Source organism: Squalius cephalus, assembly GCF_949319135.1.
Source record: "Squalius cephalus genome assembly, chromosome: 3".
In the NCBI taxonomy this organism is placed as follows: Eukaryota; Metazoa; Chordata; class Actinopteri; order Cypriniformes; family Leuciscidae; genus Squalius; species Squalius cephalus.
In genome coordinates, this window is record NC_137124.1 from 13,924,351 (window position 1) to 13,948,055 (window position 23,705).

The 23,705-nt window shown below is 37.1% G+C and overlaps 1 protein-coding gene across 2 annotated transcripts; it reads right to left on the minus strand.

The window, feature by feature from the left end:
* Nucleotides 1–420: 420 nt before the first annotated feature.
* fes (FES proto-oncogene, tyrosine kinase) lies at nucleotides 421–22,151 on the minus strand. 2 transcript variants are annotated; one of them, XM_079867212.1, is made up of 20 exons: nucleotides 21,903–22,151; nucleotides 20,559–20,625; nucleotides 20,205–20,451; nucleotides 19,158–19,331; nucleotides 16,385–16,481; nucleotides 14,281–14,464; nucleotides 12,811–12,948; nucleotides 11,957–12,076; nucleotides 10,551–10,673; nucleotides 8,346–8,535; nucleotides 7,011–7,091; nucleotides 6,695–6,904; nucleotides 6,251–6,373; nucleotides 4,047–4,100; nucleotides 3,826–3,944; nucleotides 3,640–3,734; nucleotides 3,101–3,224; nucleotides 2,471–2,628; nucleotides 986–1,117; nucleotides 421–872 (listed from the first exon to the last, which is right to left on the minus strand). In XM_079867212.1, exons 3-20 carry the CDS (start codon nucleotides 20,427–20,429, stop codon nucleotides 739–741), a joined length of 2,481 nt encoding a protein of 826 aa, XP_079723338.1. In that variant the 5' UTR covers nucleotides 20,430–20,451; nucleotides 20,559–20,625; nucleotides 21,903–22,151; the 3' UTR covers nucleotides 421–738. The 2 variants fall into 2 exon arrangements, with proteins under 2 accessions (XP_079723338.1, XP_079723337.1); XM_079867211.1 differs by having other exon boundaries at nucleotides 6,695–6,931; nucleotides 21,903–22,127.
* Between the last annotated feature and the right edge of the window lie 1,554 nt (nucleotides 22,152–23,705).

Here is a 23,705-nt window from a genome sequence, read left to right on the forward strand (position 1 = left end):
AAATCAAGGAAAAATATTGTGAAATATTGTTACAATTTGAAATAACTGTTTTCTATTTTAATATATTTGAAAATGTAATTTATTCCTGTGTTGGTAAAGCTGAATTTTCAGCATTATTACTCTGTAAAAAAAAAACAGTGTGTCACATGATCCTTCAGAAATCATTCTAATATGCTGATTTGATGCTCAAAAAACAGTTCTCATTATTAATGATCTAAACAGTTGAGCTGCTTCATATTTTTAAGGAAACCAAAAGTATTTTTTTAGGATTCTTTGATGAATTGAAAGTTCGAAAGAACTTTTACAGCATTTATTTGAAATATAAATATTTTGTGAGATTATAATTGACTTTACTGTCACTTTTGGTACATTTTAATGTCTCCTGATTCATTTGAAAAAAAAAAAAGTACTCAAATTGTTATCAATAATTATTAAATTTATTTACAGTATTTGAATACAATAAACGGCGAATGTACAGACTTATATAAGATCACATTTGTCATCTGCAAAAAAATAATTTATTTGTTATTTAAACATCGGGATGTCACCCAAAAAACATTTGGAACACCACATTACACAGAATTGAATATATAAAATCAAATATTCTTAATTATAATCTATTCTTATTAATAATACTCATTCAGAATGCTTTTTTTTCAACTGTGGCACACAAATTAAAAAAATAAATCCTTTGCTTTGGCCTCATCTTAAAATATCTGCACTGTAAGCATGCGTGCGTTACCGACTTAAAGCATACAGATCTGCCTTTAGTTTGCGAAACGAGGGTCGTTTTCTTGGATCATACTGCCAGCACTGACACATGAGGGCATAGATTTCATCCGGACAGTTATTCGGGGCCGGCATACGATATCCTAAAAACAAAAACAAGACATAAAAAAAGATTTAAACAACACTTGCTTTACAAACAGGCAATAAGCCATAGTTTGCTGTGTGTGGTACAGTATGTGTACAGTATGTGAAGTACCTCTCTCCACCTCGTCTCTGGTCTGTTGGTTATTCATGTTATTTGGTATGGTATACGGTGTGACTCCTCTGGAGAACGTCTCCCACAGCAGCACTCCAAAACTCCACACATCACTCTCAGTGGTGTATCGCCCTGATGAAACAACAGAGGGCAGCGTTGAGACATGAAACCCTCAATCGTGACCAGTCAAACATAATGGATACTATGTGCTTCGGGTACAGACTGATCCCCCTTAACTTAGCATAAAATACTTAAGAAACAACTAAAGCAGCACATATAGTGCTTAACATCTGTTTTAGTTCTTTTTAATGAAGGTGACCAGATTTCTCATGGTGGAATACAAAACGGGATGGACAGGCATCTTTTTTTCACAACTTACTGCGCATAACACTTGATAAACTCTTTTTAAATATATTTGTTAAATGTACACACATGCTTTTTTGACATTGCATCTGACTTGATCTCCTCCACGCTCTTTAATATCCCTTTATTCCAATTAAGGAAAGAAGAAATAGGGAACAAAACATAAGTCGGGACACAAAAAAAAGAGCTGAAACACGGGACTATCCCAGGGAAAACGGGATGTCTGGTCAGCCTATTTTTGATGGATCAATCGATTGGCAATGTTTGCTTAGGGGAGCTATTATACAAAGTCTTGATTTAGTTTTTGGGGTCTAGTAGAATAGGTTTTCATGCTTGAATGTTCAAAAAACGTGTGATTTTTCACATATTTTCCATTGTTGCAGCACTTCTCTTCCCATTAGTCAGTAACACTCTGTTTAGTTCCAGTTTCTATGAATCCCCTCTTTATGAAAAAAGTGCAATGTGCTCTGATTGGTCGTCTGGACCAGTGTGTTGTGATTTGTCAACTGCTTCAGAAACGCGTGTTTCCATAACCCAGAGCTTTAACAGACTACAAACTTGGGAGAAACCCAACTGAGCCTGGTTTCTCCCAAGGTTTTGTTCTCCATTCTGTTACCTGAAGGAGTTTGGGTTCCTTGCCACTGTCGTGCTTAGTTGTGGAAACTTAATATTCAACAATATTACTGATCTGACTTACTGACGATGTTAAATGAGAACTGAACTCAGCCGGACGATGACATAATCTTTTTGCAGAACTGCTTCATAGATGAAATTAACTTATGATCTTTACAACGGAACTGAATCAACACTGAACTGACTTCAGCAGAACAACAGCCGAAATGCATCATTTTCCTGTTATCACTGTAAAGCTGCTTTGAAACAATCTGTATTGTATGAAGCGCTATATAAATAAAGGTGACTAGACTACAGACGCAACTCAACCAGGCCTCTAATTATTTAAATGAGGAACATTGTGATGTGTACGTTCCCTGAAGAAAACTCAAGACTAATCGAGGCGTTTCAGGGAGTTCAGACACAGTGCGCACTGATATTGAAAATATGTCCCTACAGAAATGTAAAAAAGCATAATAGGCTCCTTTAAGTGATAGTTGGTAGTGGTACCATAATTGAGGGCCTCTGGTGCCGTCCATTTGACTGGGATCTGCTTCATTCCTCCTGTAGCAGAATAAACACCATCCTGCTCCTCACGTGACATACCAAAATCACTGATCTTCACCACGCTCTCCTCTCCCACAAGACAGTTGCGGGCAGCCAGATCTCTACAGAGAGAGACAGGGAAAATTGGGATTTATTGTAGGTTGCTCTGAAAAAAAAGGAAAGCATAGTGTAGAGAGAGAGCAACCAGAGCACACTAGGAAAAAAAAAAGTATAAGAATGACAGACAGAGAAACACAGAATGCACTGGCTCTATTAAAACTCAATCCTTTCGAGAGACACTGAACCGTTTGACACAGCATGAGGGAAACAGGCACTATCAGATTTCCTCTCAGTCTCATTATCCCAAAATCTTCCCATTGGGCATTGCTTGCAAACCACTGGTAAAAAGACTTAACCATAATAGAGAAATACCTAGAGTCTACTTATTCGATTCAATAAAAACCAGCTGTGAGCTCTTTATGAGGTCTGCTAGCGCTTTATGGATCTACTATAGTTTTTCAGCGCTGAGACTAGGATCTTATGCAGTATATCACTATATTTCATTGTCTTTCTATTTAATTTTCAAACTCTCACCGATGAATGCATTTCTTGTTTTCCAGGTACGCCATGCCAGATGCAACATTTTCTGCCATTCTGATCAACATGTTTGGCTTCAAGTTGTGGCCCTCTGTGCGCAAAAAGGTTAGAAAGTCCCCTCCTGTCAGAAGAATACGCCATCAAGAGACTTGAACATTTTAAAGTAATAGTTCATCATTTATTCAATGATTTAATACTTTTAATAATAAAAAAATATATATATTAATTTAATAATAATAAACAAGCAAATAAACTTTTGTTCTTCAAAAAAAATCTATCATATAGATTAAGAGGATTTGCAATATAAGACACGAGATGTGTGAACTACGTTTATGGTGCTTTTTGCCATTTTTTAAGCTTAACAATATAAATCATGATCTACTTTCACTGTTACACTGCTAAACATCTTTTGAGTTTTGTGATAGAATGACAGTCATACAGCTTTGGAACAACATGAGGGAAGTAAATGATGGCAGAATTTTCATTTTTGGGTGCACTGTCCCTTTAAATGATTTGAATGAAAGGTTTAGATGTACCTTGGACTAGCTCCATGATGATATATATTGGCTGTTTTTGTGTGCAGACGCCGATTAGCTTCACTATGTTTGGGTGGTCGTACTGTTTTAGGATCCTGAGACAGAAATGGAGATAAGTTAGTTAAATGAGAGTGTGTATGTGTGAGTACACACGGTATGTGTGTGTTAATCAGTGTATCTACAAACCGGGCCTCCATTAGGAACTTGTTCTTGTGTTCTGCAGGCAGATTCTCTCGGCAGGCTTTCACAGCGACTGGCGTATTGTCTGAACGCAGGCGGCCACTGAACACCTCACCAAAGTTGCCCTAATATCATCCAAAATGTTACAAGAAGCAAGTTAGATCATATTTTTTATCTTTACTGAAATTTCAATCCTTTTATATAACACAGAAGATATCCGGGCTTACCCGACCAATGCTCTGTCCAAGGATAACATCGTCATGCTCCAAGACCCACTTATCCTAAAAACACCCCCACAAAAACTGTATTAATCGATGCAAACATAATAATGACTGGTCAATCACAGCACTCAGCAGCAGTGGTCGACTGATAATAATATTAATGGCCAATGCCCATATCTAGATATCTATAATGCCCATTCTCTAAGAAGAAACTTCAAATATAAAGTTCAACTATAAACTTTTAACTTCTGAAAATGTTAAAAGTTAATCTTCCAAATTCTATAAACGTCCTTTTGTCATTTGATATCATTAGTTGACTTAGTTGTCCGAGGTGTGTAGCTGAGCCAAAGAGAGTTGGTACTGATCCAGACTTTAGATTCAGACGTTCAGCAAGCCCAGCTCTGTATTGACCCAAGTTGAGGAAACAGTCGTCGGTGGAATGTTTGCCGCAGACATGCAAAACTTTGGGAAGTTGAGTCGGCGCATTTCCAGACAGAGAAAATGAAATTAATCCACTGGTTCTTCTTTTGGGGATTGGATGAAGGAACTAAAAAAATGCTTCAGTGTTCATTTGTACATCCAATTATTGAGCAATTATTATGCTTCGCTCGCTCAAAAGCCATGATATCTCTCGTGGACAAACTAAAATCGCGCGCGCGCGTTCCTACTTCCTAGCTCATTTTCTCAAGGGCGGAAAATATTCTCTGGGCGGGCAAAGCAGAGAAAGGGGAGGTAACATTTCCCCTTATAGAGCTGGTAAGTCCCGCCCATCCGTAAAACCCCAAGTGGACCTCTAGGTTGAAAAATTTTCAATGCAAGTGAATGGGAGAAAATAATTATTTTCTGGTCCCGTTTGAATTGTGCCATGAATGTGAATTGTCTGTGAATTTTTTATATAATTTTTCATGTTACGGTATATGGTATGATTCTTCGGCTAGCAGTTGTGGAAAAGACATAACGAGAAAGACTACATGTCGCCTATGTGACGTCACCCCATAAAGTTGACTTACCCGTGGTTTTCACCAACTTCAACGATTTTGTCCTCTCCCTGAAAGAAGGCGGTGAAGTGCACCAAAGACACAGCCATGTTTAGCGGGATCCGTGAGCTAGTGTCCGTGTGCGAGTGGTGATGACGTTTCAAACGCGTCGAAAGCAGCGAAGAGTTGTAGTCCACAAAGTGCTCTCACACAAAGTCTAACCGTATCAAACTTCTACCCGCTAAATTGTAGCATTCTTTACACGAAAAATTATATTAAAAATTCACAGACAACATATGTTCACATTCATGGCATAATTCAAACGGGACCAGAAAATAATTATTTTCTCCCATTCACTTGCATTGACGATTTTTCAGCCTAGAGCTCCAGTGGGGTTAGCGGAAGGGGCGGGACTTACCAGCTCTATAACGTCATAAGGAGGAGATTCAAGATCAGCCCGGTTGAGCTTCCATTTTCTCAAAGGCAGAGAAAGATAGCAAAAGCTCGATTTACACCAATTAAAATTTCTAGAAACTTGGGGACCATATACAGGCTAGGGGAACTCATATTAATGTTAAAAAACCTCAGAAAGTGAAAATTTCATGTCATGGGACCTTTAAATGTCCTTTAAGAATCTTTGCGTAAAAAAGGTTACTTTGTGACAAAAAGGTGTACATTTATGAACTTTTTTTCAAGGTGAACCTTAAAGGACAAACAAACAAACAATAAATTAAAAAATCCTTATTATTAGTATTAATTTAATAATTAATACCAATTATTATTATTATTATTGATGTATTACATATTTGAATAATTTAACAGTTTAACAGCGTAATCTTAATGTCATTATTAATTTATTTCTGACTAAAACTACTATTTTTGGATTGTGAGTTATGGATTTTTTTCTAATAATATTTTCTAATATTATTATTTTATTTATTATAATATCATTTGCAAATATACATAAAACCCCAAAATTTTGAAAACAGTTTATGAATAGTTCATCAAATGAACAGGCCTAAGTCGATTGTAGAGACCACTGGTGCCCATGCAGTTTAGTACATTCTGAAGTGGACAGGGAAAAGGGAAGCTCATATTTGGCCAAAGAGGAACTGATACCACTCAAAAAAAAAAAAGTTTTATTAATAACCTTGGCCAATAGATATCAACCTGTCACTACTCATCAGTAATATGTATAGTACTTGTGTAACTGGTTTGGGATCAGTGACAAACCTTGAGGATGGGTCTCTTCAGCACAATGTCTGTCCTCTTTGTGACGTTTTGATGGGAGCTGAGGAGATGATTCATTAGCAGTGGTACGGAGGCGAAGCCCTCACCGTCAAGACGATACACACCCTAAATACACACATAAACATGCCATCATCATATAAATGACAGCTAACCACTGCACACCGTGAACTGGAACAAAAAAATCACATGGTTACACTTTATTTTAAGGTGTCATTGTTACAGAGTAATTATATATTTAAGTACGGAGTAATATTAAGCAACTACATGTTCTTACTATAGGGTCAGGGTAGGATTAGGATTTGGTTTAGGGTTAGTTGCATGTAATTATGCTTAATTTACTGTTATTACTATGGTAAGTACATGTAACATATGTAACAAGGACACTGTAAAATAAAGTGTTACCAAAAGCACCTATAAAACACTCACTTCTGTACTCTGAATAAGGAAGTGCCGGCACTGGCCTCCCCAGTGAACAGACAACACGTATTCTTGTTTTCCCTGGCTTTCTCTAACCAGGAAGTCCCCATCATTCTTCAGCAGTTCCTGAACCTCCAGACGGGGGATGGCACCATGATACCAGCCCTGCTGGGACAGGGGCTTCTCTATCTCGGGCACCGGCGTCAGAGCGGGGGGAACCTGGTGAGATGCATAAAACACGCTACTCTACAGAAAGTTGTAGATACAACAGTGAGCAGGGAGGAGATGAGAGAGAAAGACTGCCACCAAACACAACACCACTAACCATATACTTGGGCTTGAACAAGCTGCTGAGATGGTTCACGATTACGTCTATGTTGAGGTGCTTATGGTCTTTGTCACGCTCCTGCAGGAAAACAACATGACAAATAACACAACGGCATGATAAACGAAGTAGTACTTTTGTTAAAAGTTCTTGCACTTCAGCTCATGATGCTCAGTGAGTGACTGAACAGTGGAGTTATTCGTTGAACTCTGATGTCTTTGATTGTTGTATTTAGTTATAGAATAAATTATGATTATTTATGCGCATGTCTGTTTTAATTTTTTATGAAAATGAAAATAAAGCTTCTTGTATTAAATAAATTCACATAATTTATATTCCCCCAAGCGCATATGCTTGAAATATTTTTTCTTTTAAGCAAAACATATCTGTTTGGAGAACGTTCAGTTAAATCGGGAGGTCAAACAAAAATGAAAATGATTTACAATTCATGTCTCAGTCTTCTGATATATGTAAGAGAAACATCCATATTCAGAAAGGTCAACCAGCAGCATGTGAGTACCAGGAGTTCAGAGTCAACAAAGGTTGCGCAATTCTCATATTTCAAAATCAATGTAAAAACACAGCATGACTGGCTTTGATATTTTACTGCACATAATTATGGTGCTGCATTTTACAGCTCTGAAGAAGCCACTAGATTCTTTACACGGGCCATAATGTGATTTTATTTCAGTCAAGTTATAATGTTCAATCATTATAAAAGTTTTTCTGCAATAATTTAGTTTGTTATGACCATTTCTCTTTATCCCTTATAAATAGATGGGACATTTTTTGCTCCTGTGCCTTTAAGAGTTCTGTAAAACACCCTCTTCTGCAAGTTTGACTAATTTCCCAACATTTTACTCTTATCATTATTTACTCTGGGTTTTAAAAATATTACTAGTTATCTATGCTACTTCCTTCTACCTTGACTAAATGGACCAAGTCAACAGGTGTCAAGTCAAGTCACCTTTATTTATATAGCGCTTTATACAATACAGAGTGTTTCAAAGCAGCTTTACAGTGAAAACACATACAGCGAAAAGAATTCAATTCTGTTGTAAAGCTGCTCTATAAAAGACAATAGAGCCATTATTTGTTCAGTGTTGATTCAGTTCAGATCAAAAATTGTAAACAAACATGAAAACATGCATGGCCTTGTGTTGACCTGACGTCAAAAAGTTGCAGATTTGTTTAAACAAATAGTCTTTCTTCACTGGGGAGGAAGTGGAAGCTACCGTATATGTTCCTATACTGTAACAATGAACTTTTATGAGAAGATTATGCAAAAAAACTGAAGCTCTCAGGACAGATTTATTGAGATGAGAGTGGACTCACTGAGTTGCTGGAGGTGACAGATATCCGATCATCATCCAGGCCTATAGGTGCGACCTCATTATTGCCCAGAGACTGAAGTTTATCGGAAAGAACTCTCCGCTGGGCCTCCAGACGAGCGCGAGCCACCATGGACAGAACTACCTGCTGTCTGCTGTCCTCCAGAGCATTACGCTTACTGAACTGATACACCCTAAAAAAAAACAAAAAACAGAGGAAGACAAGCTCTCATTAATACACTTTTTTTTTTTGTTGAGAATTTAGTGAAATCTAAATGTTCTTATTGTTTCAAAATGATTTGATTAGGTTCGTTTTAATTCAGTTCCTTTTATTGCCAGTCGAAGCACAAGAAGACTAGTTGATATACTATATATTGCAGAATGCTTCCATTAAAGGCGCAGTAAGCAATTTCTGAGAAAAACTGTTGAAAGTGCTGTTTAAAGGGATACTTCAGGATTTAGCATTAAGCTTTGTATTAGTAGAAAACCTGTAGTATTTTCGAATTACCGTGCTTTCCACCCTCATATCCCCCTGAGACGAGAGATTTATGTATTTTTTGTCTGGAAAAAATCCTCCGATGACGCAAAAATCGTCAAAAAAATCGTCATCGGAGGATTTTCTGGCCAGAGGCTAAAGACTACAGCCAGTAGGAGGGGCTGTTCCGCATGTTTTCAACCCGCCCATAGGAGGTGGGATCTCACTCACAGAATGTACACAGTGTCAGCCATCTTTTTTTGGAAGCTAAGCTAGCAGGCTCTTGTTCTGCGGAGAAAGCTGAGTAGTAGGAGAAAGCTGAGTAGTAGGAGAAAGCTGAGTAGTAGGAGAAAGCTGAGTAGTAGGAGAAAGCTGAGTAGTAGGAGAAAGCTGAGTAGTAGGAGAAAGCTTATCATCCTCTTTTTCCCGGACTTGTCCGGCCGTCGAGATCGTCCAAAATGTCCGGGATTCGTCTTTTGCTTTCTGCAGTCGCCATTCATTGTTTACATGCACACCTTTTGTTTCAATCTAACTGAATTCATTCCGATTGGTGAATCTGAATGTAGTGTTTACATGAACGCTAAACAAGTGATCGGTTGATGTACGTTTTAACATTGCTAAGAAAATTCCCGCTCCTCCGTGAGAGATGCGAGACCGGCGCTTCTCAGTAATCACACCACCGGCCGCGGGAGAACGGCACGGCGCGTCAGCCTCGTCCTGCTCGCCACAGTAAACATAATGAATGGCGACTGTAGAACGCAAAAGCTGAATCCCGGACATTTTGGGCGATCTCGAAATCCTGGGCAAACTCGTCACGGAGACTCACTAGTAGCCTAACCTTCTTGTTTTCAACTGCGCTCTCTAACTGTAGGCGTGGCTTGGGAGTCGCCTCCTAGGGCAGCGAAGCAAGTGCATTCTGGGAGTTGTTGTCTTTCATCCACATAAGCCAAAAATACATTTTCTGGCTTTTCTCAGTCTAGAAAGCTCCAAATTCAAACATTTCTTCACATTTCTTCTACATAAATGACCTATTTTAAATACACATTCATCTTTCCAGAGGTGAAGTATCCCTTTAAAGTATTAATACTAGTGTGGATTTTTTTCTACAATATTCACTCATGACAGTAAAATAGGGCATTCTAAGTCAATCTACCGCAGTATTTCCTCTCTCATTCAGTAGAAAATATGGTTAACACTAGTCATGCTTGAAAAAAAAAAAAAACGTCATATACCGTCAAACCGGTATTATTTCTGAAAAATTTGGATTTTTGGTCATACCGCCCAACACTACCAGAAATTTTCCATCAATGACGGGGAAGCGTTGTGTCATAAATGTAATGTGTGTCTGTCATTTTTATTTTAGTCCATAGATGAACGTTGTGAGGGATTTCCCCAATCCTCAAAAGAGGAGTGACATCAGCTTGGATTTCTATTATATAAGCTTTGATGGCGTCAATGGCGGTTCTCTCTCTATGTTGGATCTTCATGGTGGATCTTCACACCTCTCTCCTCTTTGCTGGAGTAATTAGCTTTGATTATAGTTTCATTTGGATTTTGGTGTTTTCGTTGACCCTTTGGAGTATATTTACATTTAATGTTCTTTATTTTAATCTCTTATCAGTAACAGGTAATGGACCTATTTTTCAGTTAATGTTTTAATTATTTAGAAAGTTCAGCGAGGGAAGCAGAGGTGTACTGCGTACTGTGGTGTGTTTGGAGAGCTCACAGACTCACCTCTGGCCTATGTTTGCAGAGCCTTCCTCATTCTGCAGATCCAACTCCAGCTGGTTGACAGTGGCCTGCTGGGAACCAAGAGTACTAGAAAGACACAAGAGCTCCTCCTCCACAGCGGTGAGCCTTGGAGGAGAGAAAATATGAGAAGCCACAACAGCGCAAAATGAGTTGTGATGCGATAGAAGATAGCCAAAATGCCGAGGGCCAGAAATAGTGAGTTACAAATTATATAACATGTAAATATGTGTGTGAATCATGGAGCATGACTATATTTGCTTGCATGTGCAATTGTGCATATACTGTATTTGCATACTACTGTTGAAAAGTTCGGGGTCAGTAAGATTTTTGAAAGAAGTCTCTTATGGTCAGTACGCATTTATTTGCTCAAAATTTTTTTCATATATTTCAAAATATAACTTGTTCTTGTGATGCAAAGCTGAATTTTCAGCATCATTACTCCAGTCTTCAGTGTCACGTGATCCTTCAGAAATAATTCTAATATGCTGATTTGCTGCTCAAGAAACATTTTATCATCAATGTTGAAAGCAGTTCTGCTGCTTGACATTTTTGTGAAAACCATGATGCATCTTTGATGAATAGAAAGTTCAACAGATCAACAGATATTTTGGTCAAATAAAAGTCTTTGTTGTCTCTTTTGATCAATTGAATGCATCCTTGCTGAATGAAAGTATAATTTCTTTAAAAAAAAAAAAAAAAAAAAAAAAAGACTCACTGACCCTAACCTTTTGGTATTATATATACTGTATAACATATTACTTTTCTTGCATTTCAGTATTTAGATGATCCCATGATCAATGTATGGTTTTGTGGTTTCTGCATGAACACATTGTGAATTTCTAAATGTGTGTTAAGAAAAAAAAGTGTTTTGGAAAGAAAAACCAGTTAAACGTTTTAACAAAATAACAGTTTAACATTGTTATAGAAATCGGCATAATGGGTCGGAATGTTCTGCTTCAAGAGTTGATTTGAATGTGTAAGTAATTGGAAAAAACAATTATCTGGTTCCTAATAAGCTTAAGATGGTGCCTTAAGGCCAAAATGCATGCACGCGCACACACACGCACACACACACACACACGCACACACACGCACACACGCACGCACGCACACGCACGCACACGCACGCACACACACACACACGCACGCGCATGCACGCACACACACACACACACACACACACACACACACACACACACACACACACACACACACACACACACACACACACACACACACACACACATCAAAAAAGACAATTCCAGAAATTCACATGACAGTTTCAGAAACAAAAACAAGGCTCCAGTGGGTGATTTCACTTCTGTCTTTCTATGACATTCACTTGCACTATTATGCTACACAGCGATGTAAAGAAAGAATAAACTCACCGATGCTGGATTCCCTCTACTGTGAGCTCATTGAGCTGCAGATCTTCAGGCATTAGACCTTCAGCATCCTCCAACAAACTGCTGTCAAACTCCACACATGCAGGAATCTCTCCTCTTGACCTGCACAGAAACATACATACATGTGCATGCAGAAAGATGTGGCCATTCAAAGGCAACATGAAAGGACATTTGCGATGCATTCCAAATGCATTGTATAAAGCAGAATATTTAACAGGAAATAATGCAAGGAAGGACTTGATTTTATCAATCATGATTTGATTGGACTGTAAAAACTGGGCTATGATGTTATTAGTTATATTATGTTGCCTCGCCCACATGGCCTTAGTTAATATTTGGTTGTTTATGCAAGAAAAACATTTTCATTCTATATTGACAGACATTTAGCATCGTAACACTTGTTTGGTCACATTTATTCACAAACAACTTATTTATTTTTGATTGTATGAAAATATTTAATTACAATATAATAGCTGTTTTGCCAGTGACCATTTATTTTTGGAGGAAAAGCTTGAAATTGACTTATTTTATGTTATTTATAGTAGCCTTCCACTTTTACACAGCTCATGCACCAGCAAGGTACTTCCTATTAAAAGGCCTGAGATTGTGAGCAACTGTTTGATCTCAGCTTTTTTTCTTTATAATAATAATCACTGATGAATCATGCACAATAAGACCTGGAACATTTCTTATGAAAGTAAACAGGATCCATTTTGATTTCATGTCGACTTCACGAGACGAGAAGTTAGCAAATGTGTGCAACATCCTTTGTTCTTCTGGTCTAGTTTCCCATTGCATTCTGCAAAAACTGGGAACAAAAGGGAATGTTAATGTACCTGTTCTGCTGAATGAAGCTCTCGTACTCTTTGTGAGGCTGGATGGCCTTCAGGGCGTTGGCCATTTCAGTGTGAACACTCACTACCTCATCATGAAGCAAATTAGACAGATCAAAATATTCCTGCAGAATCTCCTTCCTAAAAAAAAAACCAAGTAAGCCACACTAGTCATATGTGTTTTAATGCACAAGACGCTCAGCAAAACTACTTCTTCTTTTCAACTAACTGTAACTATGTGAGTAACGACTGTTAACATTGCTTGTGAGAGCTGAACAGGATGACATATCATCCATTCAAAAAAGCAGAAGTCTATAACTGTCACTGTCCTGTGTTTCTTAAAATAAGGCAACGAGTTCATAGTCTGAATTTCACTTTTATGCTTTGGGGTGCGACTACCACAGACGGTTCACCACTGCACAAGCTGGCAGTTATATTCAGTTATGAATTAAATGAATCAAATGTCTAAATGTCTACTTAACATCTGACAACATATTGACATATTGAGACATACTGCAGATGAGCAAACAGTCTAAAAAATCATCTTGCAGATGTAAATGCAGACATCAAATAGATGTCTCTGTGATGTACGTGTGCTATCAGCGAGCAAACTAAAATTTTAACTTTTAAAACTTTTTGTCAACCTAACAACAAACAGAGCAGCATCAAGAATATCAAAAACTGGGGGGCAATTTGGCCATTTCTAATTTTATGGGGGGACTTGTCCCTCTCAATCTCTATGGCAGGGGTGCCCAATCCTGCTCCTGCCGATCGACTGTCCTGCACAGTTCATCTCCAACCCTAATCAAACACACTTGCCTTTAATTTTCAAGTGATCCTGAAGACATTAATTGGTTGTTTCAGGTGTGTTTGATTAGGGTTGGAGATGAACTGTGCAGGACAGTCGATCGGCAGGAGCAGGATTGGGCACCCCTGCTCTATGGTGCTTACAGCCCTATATATTATATCTTCTACATTTCATACATTTATATATCATATCTTCAAAGTTTAAGATACATTAACAATGAACGACTGCTATACAAAAAGTTAAAAACATATCTTAGGCCTACCTAATGCAGAAGAAGCCACTTCTTTTTCAGAGTTGCGTAGATGTTGATAGTTGAAGAGTCAGAGTTAGAGCCCCCCCACTCCTTTAATTGTGGGTTTATTAAAAAAAAAAAACTTTGAATATACATTTTGTTTAGTTAGCCTGCTATTTAGCATATGCGTTAAAAAACGCGGGAACAGAACGAGAAGAGAGTGTACTCGTGTACCGCAATACTTGACTCGCGAGTTGTGAGAGAATGGGTCTTCTTGGTTTTTTATTATGGCATTTAAAAATAATCTAACTTTAGCTTACTAATTCTAACCACTGAAATACCCTAATAACACCCTAATCACCTAATAACCCATGTTAAAGGACTGATTTCCCCGTTTAACATTATAGTGCTGGTGTTATTGATGTTCACTCACAGAATAAGCACCATCTCCTCCTGCAGCGTCTGCAGGGCTCCCAGCAGGGCCGGCTGACTCTGGCCGTAGTGGAGTTGGTGATGCACCTGGGCGGCCTTCACCGACAGCACATATTCATTGTGATGCTCATGCAGCTTCAGAGTGGCTTTGATGTAGCGCTCCTTCGCTTTCTCCCGTTCTCTGTCTGTACAAAAGGCCACCCACAAACATACATGAACATGCAAGTGAAAGGTGACATGACAGCTGTATATCTGTCAACAAAAGAGGTAACCTGCAACTGTAATGTTAAAGAGCTTTTTCATTTCAACCTGATCTTAGCCTTAAATTTAGTTTTGTTTGTGTAACCCAATATTGATTTAATAATGTTAAATAACATTTGAATATATATTTGAATTAATTTGAATTTATATGTGTTTGTTATTTATTTGTTATTTTAAGGATTGTATAAGACACTTTCTTCTATTTTTCTAGATATCAGGCTGGTTTAGCTAGTAATCACAATTTGTCCATGTTTAAGTTCGCTGATAATTATAGTTTATATAGACATATTTCTCAAGTCTGTGTGACAAGTAGCCTACTGTAGGCCTATACGCGGTTCATTTTTGTGATGTGCTTCAGAAAGAACTTTATGGAGACAGAAACCGCAGAGAGCGCATAGCTGTTTGTTTTCTTGATTTCACAAAAGCACAATGTTTTGTTTTTATACTTATATTTTATATAGCCTATAGCCATCTCATTATCATGAAGGTTATTTTAAGCCGATTAAAAAATAACTCAATTTAAAAGACATTGAAATAGTTTGTAGTACAACCAAAGGCATCATGCCTGTTCAAAGCTGGGGGTTTTTAGCCAAATGGATTTAGAAAAAATTTGGATTTTTTTTATTTTTATAATTAAGTTCCACCATTACAAAATTATAAATGCCACAAAGTTGTTGACTTTTGGTAAATTTCGCCATTTTGAAGCCAAAGTATTTTGTATGCATGCAGGTGGTAGGGGGAATCAGTCCAATAATTGCCAACCATTCATTGTGTAAATTTAATGAATACATTTCAGTCTAACAAAAATTAAACAGAAAAATAAAATGCAATAGCTTAGAACTGTAAATAAAATAATGTAAAAATAATTAGTGCTGGGCAACGATTAATCGCGATTAATTGCATCCAAAATAAATTAGATTAATCGTTGCACAGCCCTAATATACACACACATGCATTAAGGAAAATGTGTTATTTATATACAAAATATTTATATTTATATATAATATAAATGATGTATAAATATATATACAGGCAAATATTTCTTAAATAAATACATGCATATGTGTGTATTTATATATACAAAATAATTATACACAGTACACACACATATATTATGTAAACACAAACTTTTATTTTGGATGCGATTAATCGTGATTAATCGTTGCCCAGCACTAAAAAATATATATAGAAAACAGTTATTTTAAGTTGACATAATATTTCACAATATTATTACTGCGTTTTTGATCAAATAAATGCAGTCTTGGTGAGCGTAAGAGACTTTAACTTTTGAACAGTAGTGTGTATTCTCGTAGAAATGAGCGTAGCCTATATTTAAATCAGGAAGCCATCAAACCACTATACTCCCCCATCTGCCAAGTGCTTTAAAGGTTGTGAACACTTTGCTTATCCTATCAAAGTCTGATATAAAGTACCCATCTATCACAGTACACTGAAGCTCATTGTAAGTACTGCCTTGCACAGTGCAAATATATCTGCCATTGCTCTTCATATCCGTTGTCTGTAGCTTTATATATCTAATGTTCTATTCATTGTGGCCCATATAAGTGCTGCAAAATGTGCTCTGTGGAGCATTCACACTTAGGTCACTGGAGAAACCACATTTAGTTTCCTATGTCAGTGTAACATAGAAACAAGTGTTCGTTTAAAGGCAGGTTACAAATGCCTTATTTACACATACTATCATAAAACCATTCGTGTTTAAACATTAAACAGTTCCTCTTATTGTATGTGTATCTCTTTCAGTACAAAGTACCCTATTCAGTCAAAATGAAAGGAAAGTGGCCATGCTTTTTAGAGAACTAGACAACATGGAGGCATCATACCTTTGCTTGCTTCCTGATATTTTCTTTTCGCCTGGGTCGCGTCCCGTACCAGTGGTCTGTAACTGGACTTGAGCCGGTCTACTTCGATTTGGGTGACCTAACCTTCCACAACAGGACACAAAATAAAAACAAATAAAAATCCAGGTTTGTGCATCAAAATGAGACACGTGTCATGTGTAATCATGAAAGGACGCTAGATTCACTGCTGACAATTCATTTCACATGTTATTAGCCTGGTTTAGCAATGAAGATGAATATGCACCATATTCAGCTAATAATAGTTTTACAAGCCTCCAGGCTAAACATAACAAAACCCACGCAAAAAAAAAAAAAAAAAAAAAAAAAGGTTCTCAACGTTAAACCATTCTAGAATCTAAAGACCAACAGGCAACTCGTGCATTGGTAATGGCTTCATTAAAGACATCAAACTAAATGATTTTCTAAATGATGATTTTGAAAACTCGTTTAATAAAATATTATTTAAAAACATTTAATATTAAATAAATGAGTTCATTTAAACTCATTTAATGATTTTCTAAACTCAAACTAAATGAGTACAAAAAGAAGTGCTATTTGATCACATACATTTCATCTATCTAAAATTAGATTCTGCCAGACGTCTAAACACATACACAAAGCCAGATGTGTGCTGATACAATGATAGTATGGTAGTGAGCAGCCTGTAAAGGTGTAGCTATGCGGTTTCTAATCTGTTACGAGTAGATTTTAGCATGCTATGAGGTTGATTACCAGCCCTAAAAAGAGCCTCCTCCTCCCTTTGCTTTACTAAACTGATCAAAAGTGAAAGCATAGACATTTATAATGTATTGTATAAAGGAATTTGTAAAAAATTCGAGCTCAAATAAATGCTGTTCTTTTGAACTTACTATTCATAAAAGAACTCTGACAATAATGTATCACGATTTTCACAAAAATATTAAGCAGCACCACTGTTTTCAACCTTTATGATTATTTGAGACAGCAAATCAGCATATTAGAATGATTTCTAAAGGATCATGTGACACTGAAGACTGGAAAAATGTTGCTGAAAACTCAGATTTGAATAAATTACAGTTTATAATATATTCAAATAGAAAACAGTTTATTAAAATTGTAATAATATTTCTCAATATAACTGTTTTTACTGTATTTATGATCAAATAAATGCATCCATATATATATATATATATATATATATACACACACACACACACACACAAAGAGTACTTCCTCATTTAATGTGTAACTACTTTTACTGACCCTTGACTATCTTCTGTTGCTTCAAAAATAATTTTATACATATGGGTTGGCCTTGTGAAGGGGTTTATAACTTTTGTGAAGCTATTTTAATGGCTTTAGTACTTATAATTAAAACAGTGGTATACTGAGTTTTTGGACATTGCATATATATATGGAAGTTTCAGTGGCTCGATGTCATGGTGCAAGAAAAGAAAATGTCAGTATGTGGCTGATCTTAATTTATAGAATTAAGTTGTTCCTTTAAGGGCCCTTTCCTTGCGTACAGGGTCCAATTGGGCAGGGGAGGGTATGTTATTTTAGGATATGTGCAGTTTATGTTTAAGGGTTAGTTCACCCAAAAAATATTTATTCTGTCATTAATTACTCACCCTCATGTCATTCCAAACCAGTAAGACTTTCGTTCATCTTCGGAACACAAATGAAGATATTTTTGATGGAATCTGAGAGCTTTCTGTACCTTCACTGACAGCTACGCAACTACCACTTTCAAAGAAAGCTAGTAAAGACATCAATAAAGTAATCATTGTAACTCCAGTGGTTAAATCTCCAACATGGGTGAACTAGCCCTTTAAGTGGGAGTAGTGAAGTTTTTTTTCCGTATATGCTTTTGAATTTTATTAAAACTAGAAATGAATAGTTAATTATAAAAATAACTTAATTTCCAATGGTAGTATATATAGAAAATTATTAATATTGAAAATTGTTCACCAAATTATCATAGTTACAACAGTTACTGTTCTGCAGAAAACATTTACAGTACAGTCTGTACAGTGTACTGTAAAATGATCATTTAATACAGATAGCAACAGTAAAATGTTGCCTTACGACAGTGTTATTCAAATGGCGGACATAATTGCGCCATTTTACAGTTTCTACAGATTAAAGTGTGCAGCACGTCAAAACAACAGAGCGGTTCACACAACAAGGACTCAGGTAATGATCTTTTGGAACTATATAATATTTTTTATCTAGTGCCAAAAGTAGACACGTTCGCTAAAACTAAAACACTGCAGAAAACGAGAATTCAGCTAATACATTTATTTTGACTGACCGTTTAACTAAACCAGGTTTGAGACAAGTTAAAGTGTGGCGTCTTTAGAGGTTTTTTTTCCAAATCATTTAGTATTATTAATCAGCATAAAAAGAGCATTTCGTAATAAACAATGTTACAATTTGGAAAACTATTTAGAGATGGCAAGGGAAGACCAAAAAAAACGTTGAAATTACTCGTTAACTTTCTGTCCTCATGATGAGAGTTTTGATTGGATTATGTACATTGTTTTTAGTAGTTTATTGCTTTGAGCAAACTATAAAATAAAATATTTTTTGCATTTCCCCTCTGTTCAAGTTTCATGGCCTAAATTTGGCATTGAATACTAATAAAAAAAACATTTTTAATAATAGTTGCAGTAAGTGCCTTTAAGCTCCCTTAATAAGAAACACGTCTGTATACGTGTGAGAATGTACTTGTTACGAGAGTGTAATAGTGAAGTGATGTGCGTGTGGCGCTGACCCTGCACATCTCTTGGCTGAGAAGGTTCCACTGTTCCCCGTAAGTCTTCCTCAGCTGCTGTTTGTCCCGGATAAGTAGGGTGAGTTTGCTGAGGGGTCCCACCATCAGATCCTCCGAATGCTTGCGCATGATCCGACTGAGGCTCTCCGTCTGACTGACCAGCACAGTCCACGACTGTAAGAACGAGAAAATTAATGCAATTTTAGGATTTACTAGGCATTGAAAATTTTGAATGCATGATTATATTTTATTGCGGTGCACTTATCACTGCTTGTAAGTGCTAAAGTGAAGGCAAGAATCCAAAAAAGACTCACCATCAAAGTGCATCCATCCATGATAAAAGTGCTCCACACTGCTCTGGCGGGTTAATAAAGGCCTTCTGAAGTGAAGCGATGCGTTTGTGTAAGAAAAATATCCATTTTGGCTATATCCAGACAGCCGTACGCATCGATTTACGGTGAAAGACTAACCCTTGAACTTGACGCACAACGTAAAGACGAAAGCGGTTGACCAGCCCTGTTTGTGTGAACCGCGAGAGGCGTCAAAGCTTACGCTACTCCTACATTCTACAACATACATCGTCAAGTGTTACTCTTTTGGCGCAAGTCGACTTGCGTAGGCCGTCTGCCGGAAGCTAGTTATTTTAGTCGATAAAGTTTTAAATATGGATATTTTTCTAACACTAATACATCACTTCACTTCAGAAGGCCTTTATTAACCCGCCAGAGCAGTGTGGAGCACTTTTATCATGGATGGATGCGCTTTGATGGACTTGAGTTGATACCCATTCACTCCCATTATGAAGCTTGGAAGAGCCAGGACATTTTTTTAATATAACTCCGATTGTATTCGTCTGAAAGAAGAATGTCATATACACCTAGGATGGCTTCAGGGTTTCATTTTTGGGAGAACTATCCCTTTAACATCATGTGGAAAGTAAGGATTCAGACTCAATGCAGTACTTAAGACCATTTTAGTGTGGATAATATATCATCTTAAATCTCCAATATACATTGAAATCAATCATGGGAACTTTATACTTTATACCTTATTGAACTGGCTGATGTAGTCGATACCTCCTCCAGGCTGGGAACCCTCCAGTTTCTCAACAATGGCTGACATCTGATGCAACTGTACGGAGAACTCGCGATCGCTCTTGGCCCTCTGCGTGATCCATTTCTTCATAACCTCCATCAAACGCAGCTCAGAGTCTTGTAGTTTCATCAGGGCGCCGTGACCCTGAGGGCACCACAAGTCCTCCGCAAAGCCCATACCTGCAGCTCACTACAACTGTCTGGGAAACATGCGCATCGTTACCATCGTTGGGATGTCATGCTGCTTTCTGATGTTCCAAATGTGTGTGAAAATGTTGTCAAAAACAATAACAAAGAGTCAAATTACCTATCTGTCAGCAGCAGTATGCTGGTAAAACAAACGTTCTGGTCAGGTCGACACCACAAATCGAGATCTACAGAAGGAGGAAGAATATTTTAGACTTTCAAAATATCATTTCATGGCATAATTAAAGCATTTTGAGCGCCTGTCGCAAAGTTTATTGCAAAAAAATGTAGGAGTTTTCAAATGCTTTCATTTCCTCAGTGGCAATTCAGGACAAAAAAGTGATGTTGTTTATTCTAACCACTTCCCGTATAGAAAAGACATTTCAGAAGGCTATTTTATAATGAACAGCTCAGTCATAAGGAACAATGCTGAAAACGTTAATGATTTACAATGCATACAGTCTACTTACAGAAAGAAAAATACATTGATTTTGTTCCATACTTCATGTCAAAAAACCTGATTTGCATGTGTAACTGGTCTTTATTGTCCCTCTGCGTTGTGTTGTGTTGTTAATAAAACTCGTTACACATGCTTTATTAAAACTCAACAAAGCCACATACAAGCTACTTAGGCTAGTTGTACAAAAGGGTAGGAAGTAAACTTCAATAAAAAAAGAACTTTATATAAAGACCAAGTGCACTTTATCCTACTATTTTCAAACCAATAGTAACTCAACATATTAACTTCTATATTAAATAATTATTTTCCCATAGCCCATTTTTGTTTGTGTAGCTATATGGTGTTTACTAATTAGACATTAGTCACATTTGGTTAACTCTAATAAGATGGAAGACATTACGTTTAAAAAATATGTCACTCAGATGTTTAAAGATAAAAAAAAAAAAAACACCACAATTTTATAACAAGGTAACACTTTATTTCGCTAGACCACTTTAGACATTTTACTTATGTAACTTACTTTACAACTACGTCAACTACCAGTCTGACCTGACCACTGACTACAAGTAACTTTGCAAGTACGTCAACTTGTTCTACTAACACAAATCTACTTATACTTTGAGATAGCCTACTCTGAATAATGAGAGTTAGTGGACATGTAACGTTAGTTGCAAATTAATGAGAGTTGAGAGACATGTCGTGCAAAGTTATTTATAGTTAAAAGAATGTTTAAAGGTAAACTAGCTAAAGAAAGAACTCTATTAAAAATATATATATATTTTACATTAACAGAGCTGAAAAATCAATTGTTTATTGTCTAAAGGGGATGTCGCCGTGACGTCACAGAAGCGTCTCTTCTATTATGTCGGTCAATGAAACATTATTATCTTATAATGATGCTCTTAAATCAGACAAACATATATATTCTTTTTTTTAAAAGCGATTATGTAACACTAGAGCTCCGAATAATTCATTGTCGAGACCTGAAATTGTGTGAATTCTCACCTCAGATGTGTCTGGCGCAGCAAAACGTCCTGTCAGAGCGACCGGAACACGTAATTATCCATAACAAAGCGATGAGAAGACAAGAGCGCGTCGAAACGCAAAATACTGGAGATGGTGAAATGAGCAGGGCGACAGACGAGCTCTTGTGTTGACAGAGGAGGCTGACTGAAACTGTACTGAAACCAGGAAGACAGTCCGGCAGCAGGACGCAGACTCACTACATTCAACAGGATTAAACCTCTAATGCACGACAACCCCTCAGTTACACAGGTACTAACATGTCTGCTAGGAATGCATTTATACATGCACATCTATTGATAAAAATAAACATGACAGTAAAATTCAGAAAAAAAAATTAAGAAGCTCATGACACACACACACACACACACACACACACACACACACACACACACACACACACACACACACATATATATATATATATATATACACAGTATCTCACAAAAGTGAGTACACCCCTCACATTTCAGCAAACATTTTAGTAGGCTATATCTTCTCAAGGGAAAATACTATAGAAATGAAACTTGGATATATTTTAGAGTAGTCAATGTGCTGCTTGTATAGCAATATTTATCGTCCTCTGAAAATAACTTAACACACAGCCATTATTGTCAAAATAGCTGGCAACAAAAGTGAGTACACCTAAAGTGAACATGTCAAAACTGTGTCCAAAGTGTCAATATTTTGTGTGAGCACCATTGTTATCTAGCACTGCTTTAATCCTCCTAGGCATGGAGTTCTCCAGATCTGCACAGGTTGTTGCTGGGATCCTCTTCCACTCCTCCATAATGACATCACGGAGCTGCTGGATGTTAGACACATGGTGCTTCTCCACCTTCCGCTTGAGGATCACCAGAGGTGCTCAATGGGGTCCAGGTCTGGAGACATACTTGGCCACTCCATCACCTTCACCTTCACCAGCAAGGCAGTGTGTTTGGGGTCGTTATCATGCCGTTCGGCCCAGTTTCTGAAGGGAGGGCATCATGTTCTGCTTCAGAACGTCACAGTACATTTTGGAATTGTAAGCCCGTCTAAATCGGTCCAATGGCGTATCCGATAGAACGGGTGAAGGTCTCTGCGTGTTACTGTCTTTTCCGCGTGGCAAAGTAATTTAGTTCCAATTAAACTTATCTGACTCCATATGTTTATAATTTATTTAGTAGCTTTACTAAGCTTTAATAAGAAATGCTCACATCAGATAGCAACATATAAAAGATCTAGCGGTCATACCACCGTCATGATTTAATATTTTGGTCAAAAAAAGACGATGAATCATAGTTATTTCAGTGAGCATGTTTTGCTGAGGATTACACACATTTTGCACCACTGATGTAACATTGTACAAATTGAGGGAAGTCGTCTGGAAGTCCACTTTTGTTGCAAAACTGGCAATGTTTCGTTCTGTCTACATTTTCATTGGATTTTCCAATCACGTTTCGAATAATTGCCAAGGCGCTGACCAGTAAATTGTTCCACACTTCTCTGTTTAACACTTTTTTTTTTAAACAAAAATCCTCGCTTTGAAGACATTGCAAGCCACACTTCAACCTCAACAGGATGCTAGACCTGTCTTAGCAAAGCCATTCTGGAAACCTTTAAAATGTCACATGTACCTTTGACAAGAGCATTTCAATTTAGCCACCTACTATAATTATAAAACCTTTGTTCAGACACAAACTACTAAAGCTGTGGACTACGAGATCGTCTGACCTACAGAAAATGCAATAAAGAGCTCACAAAGAAAAATTATGAAGTTTGCATAGATCTTTATTTTTTTTGTAT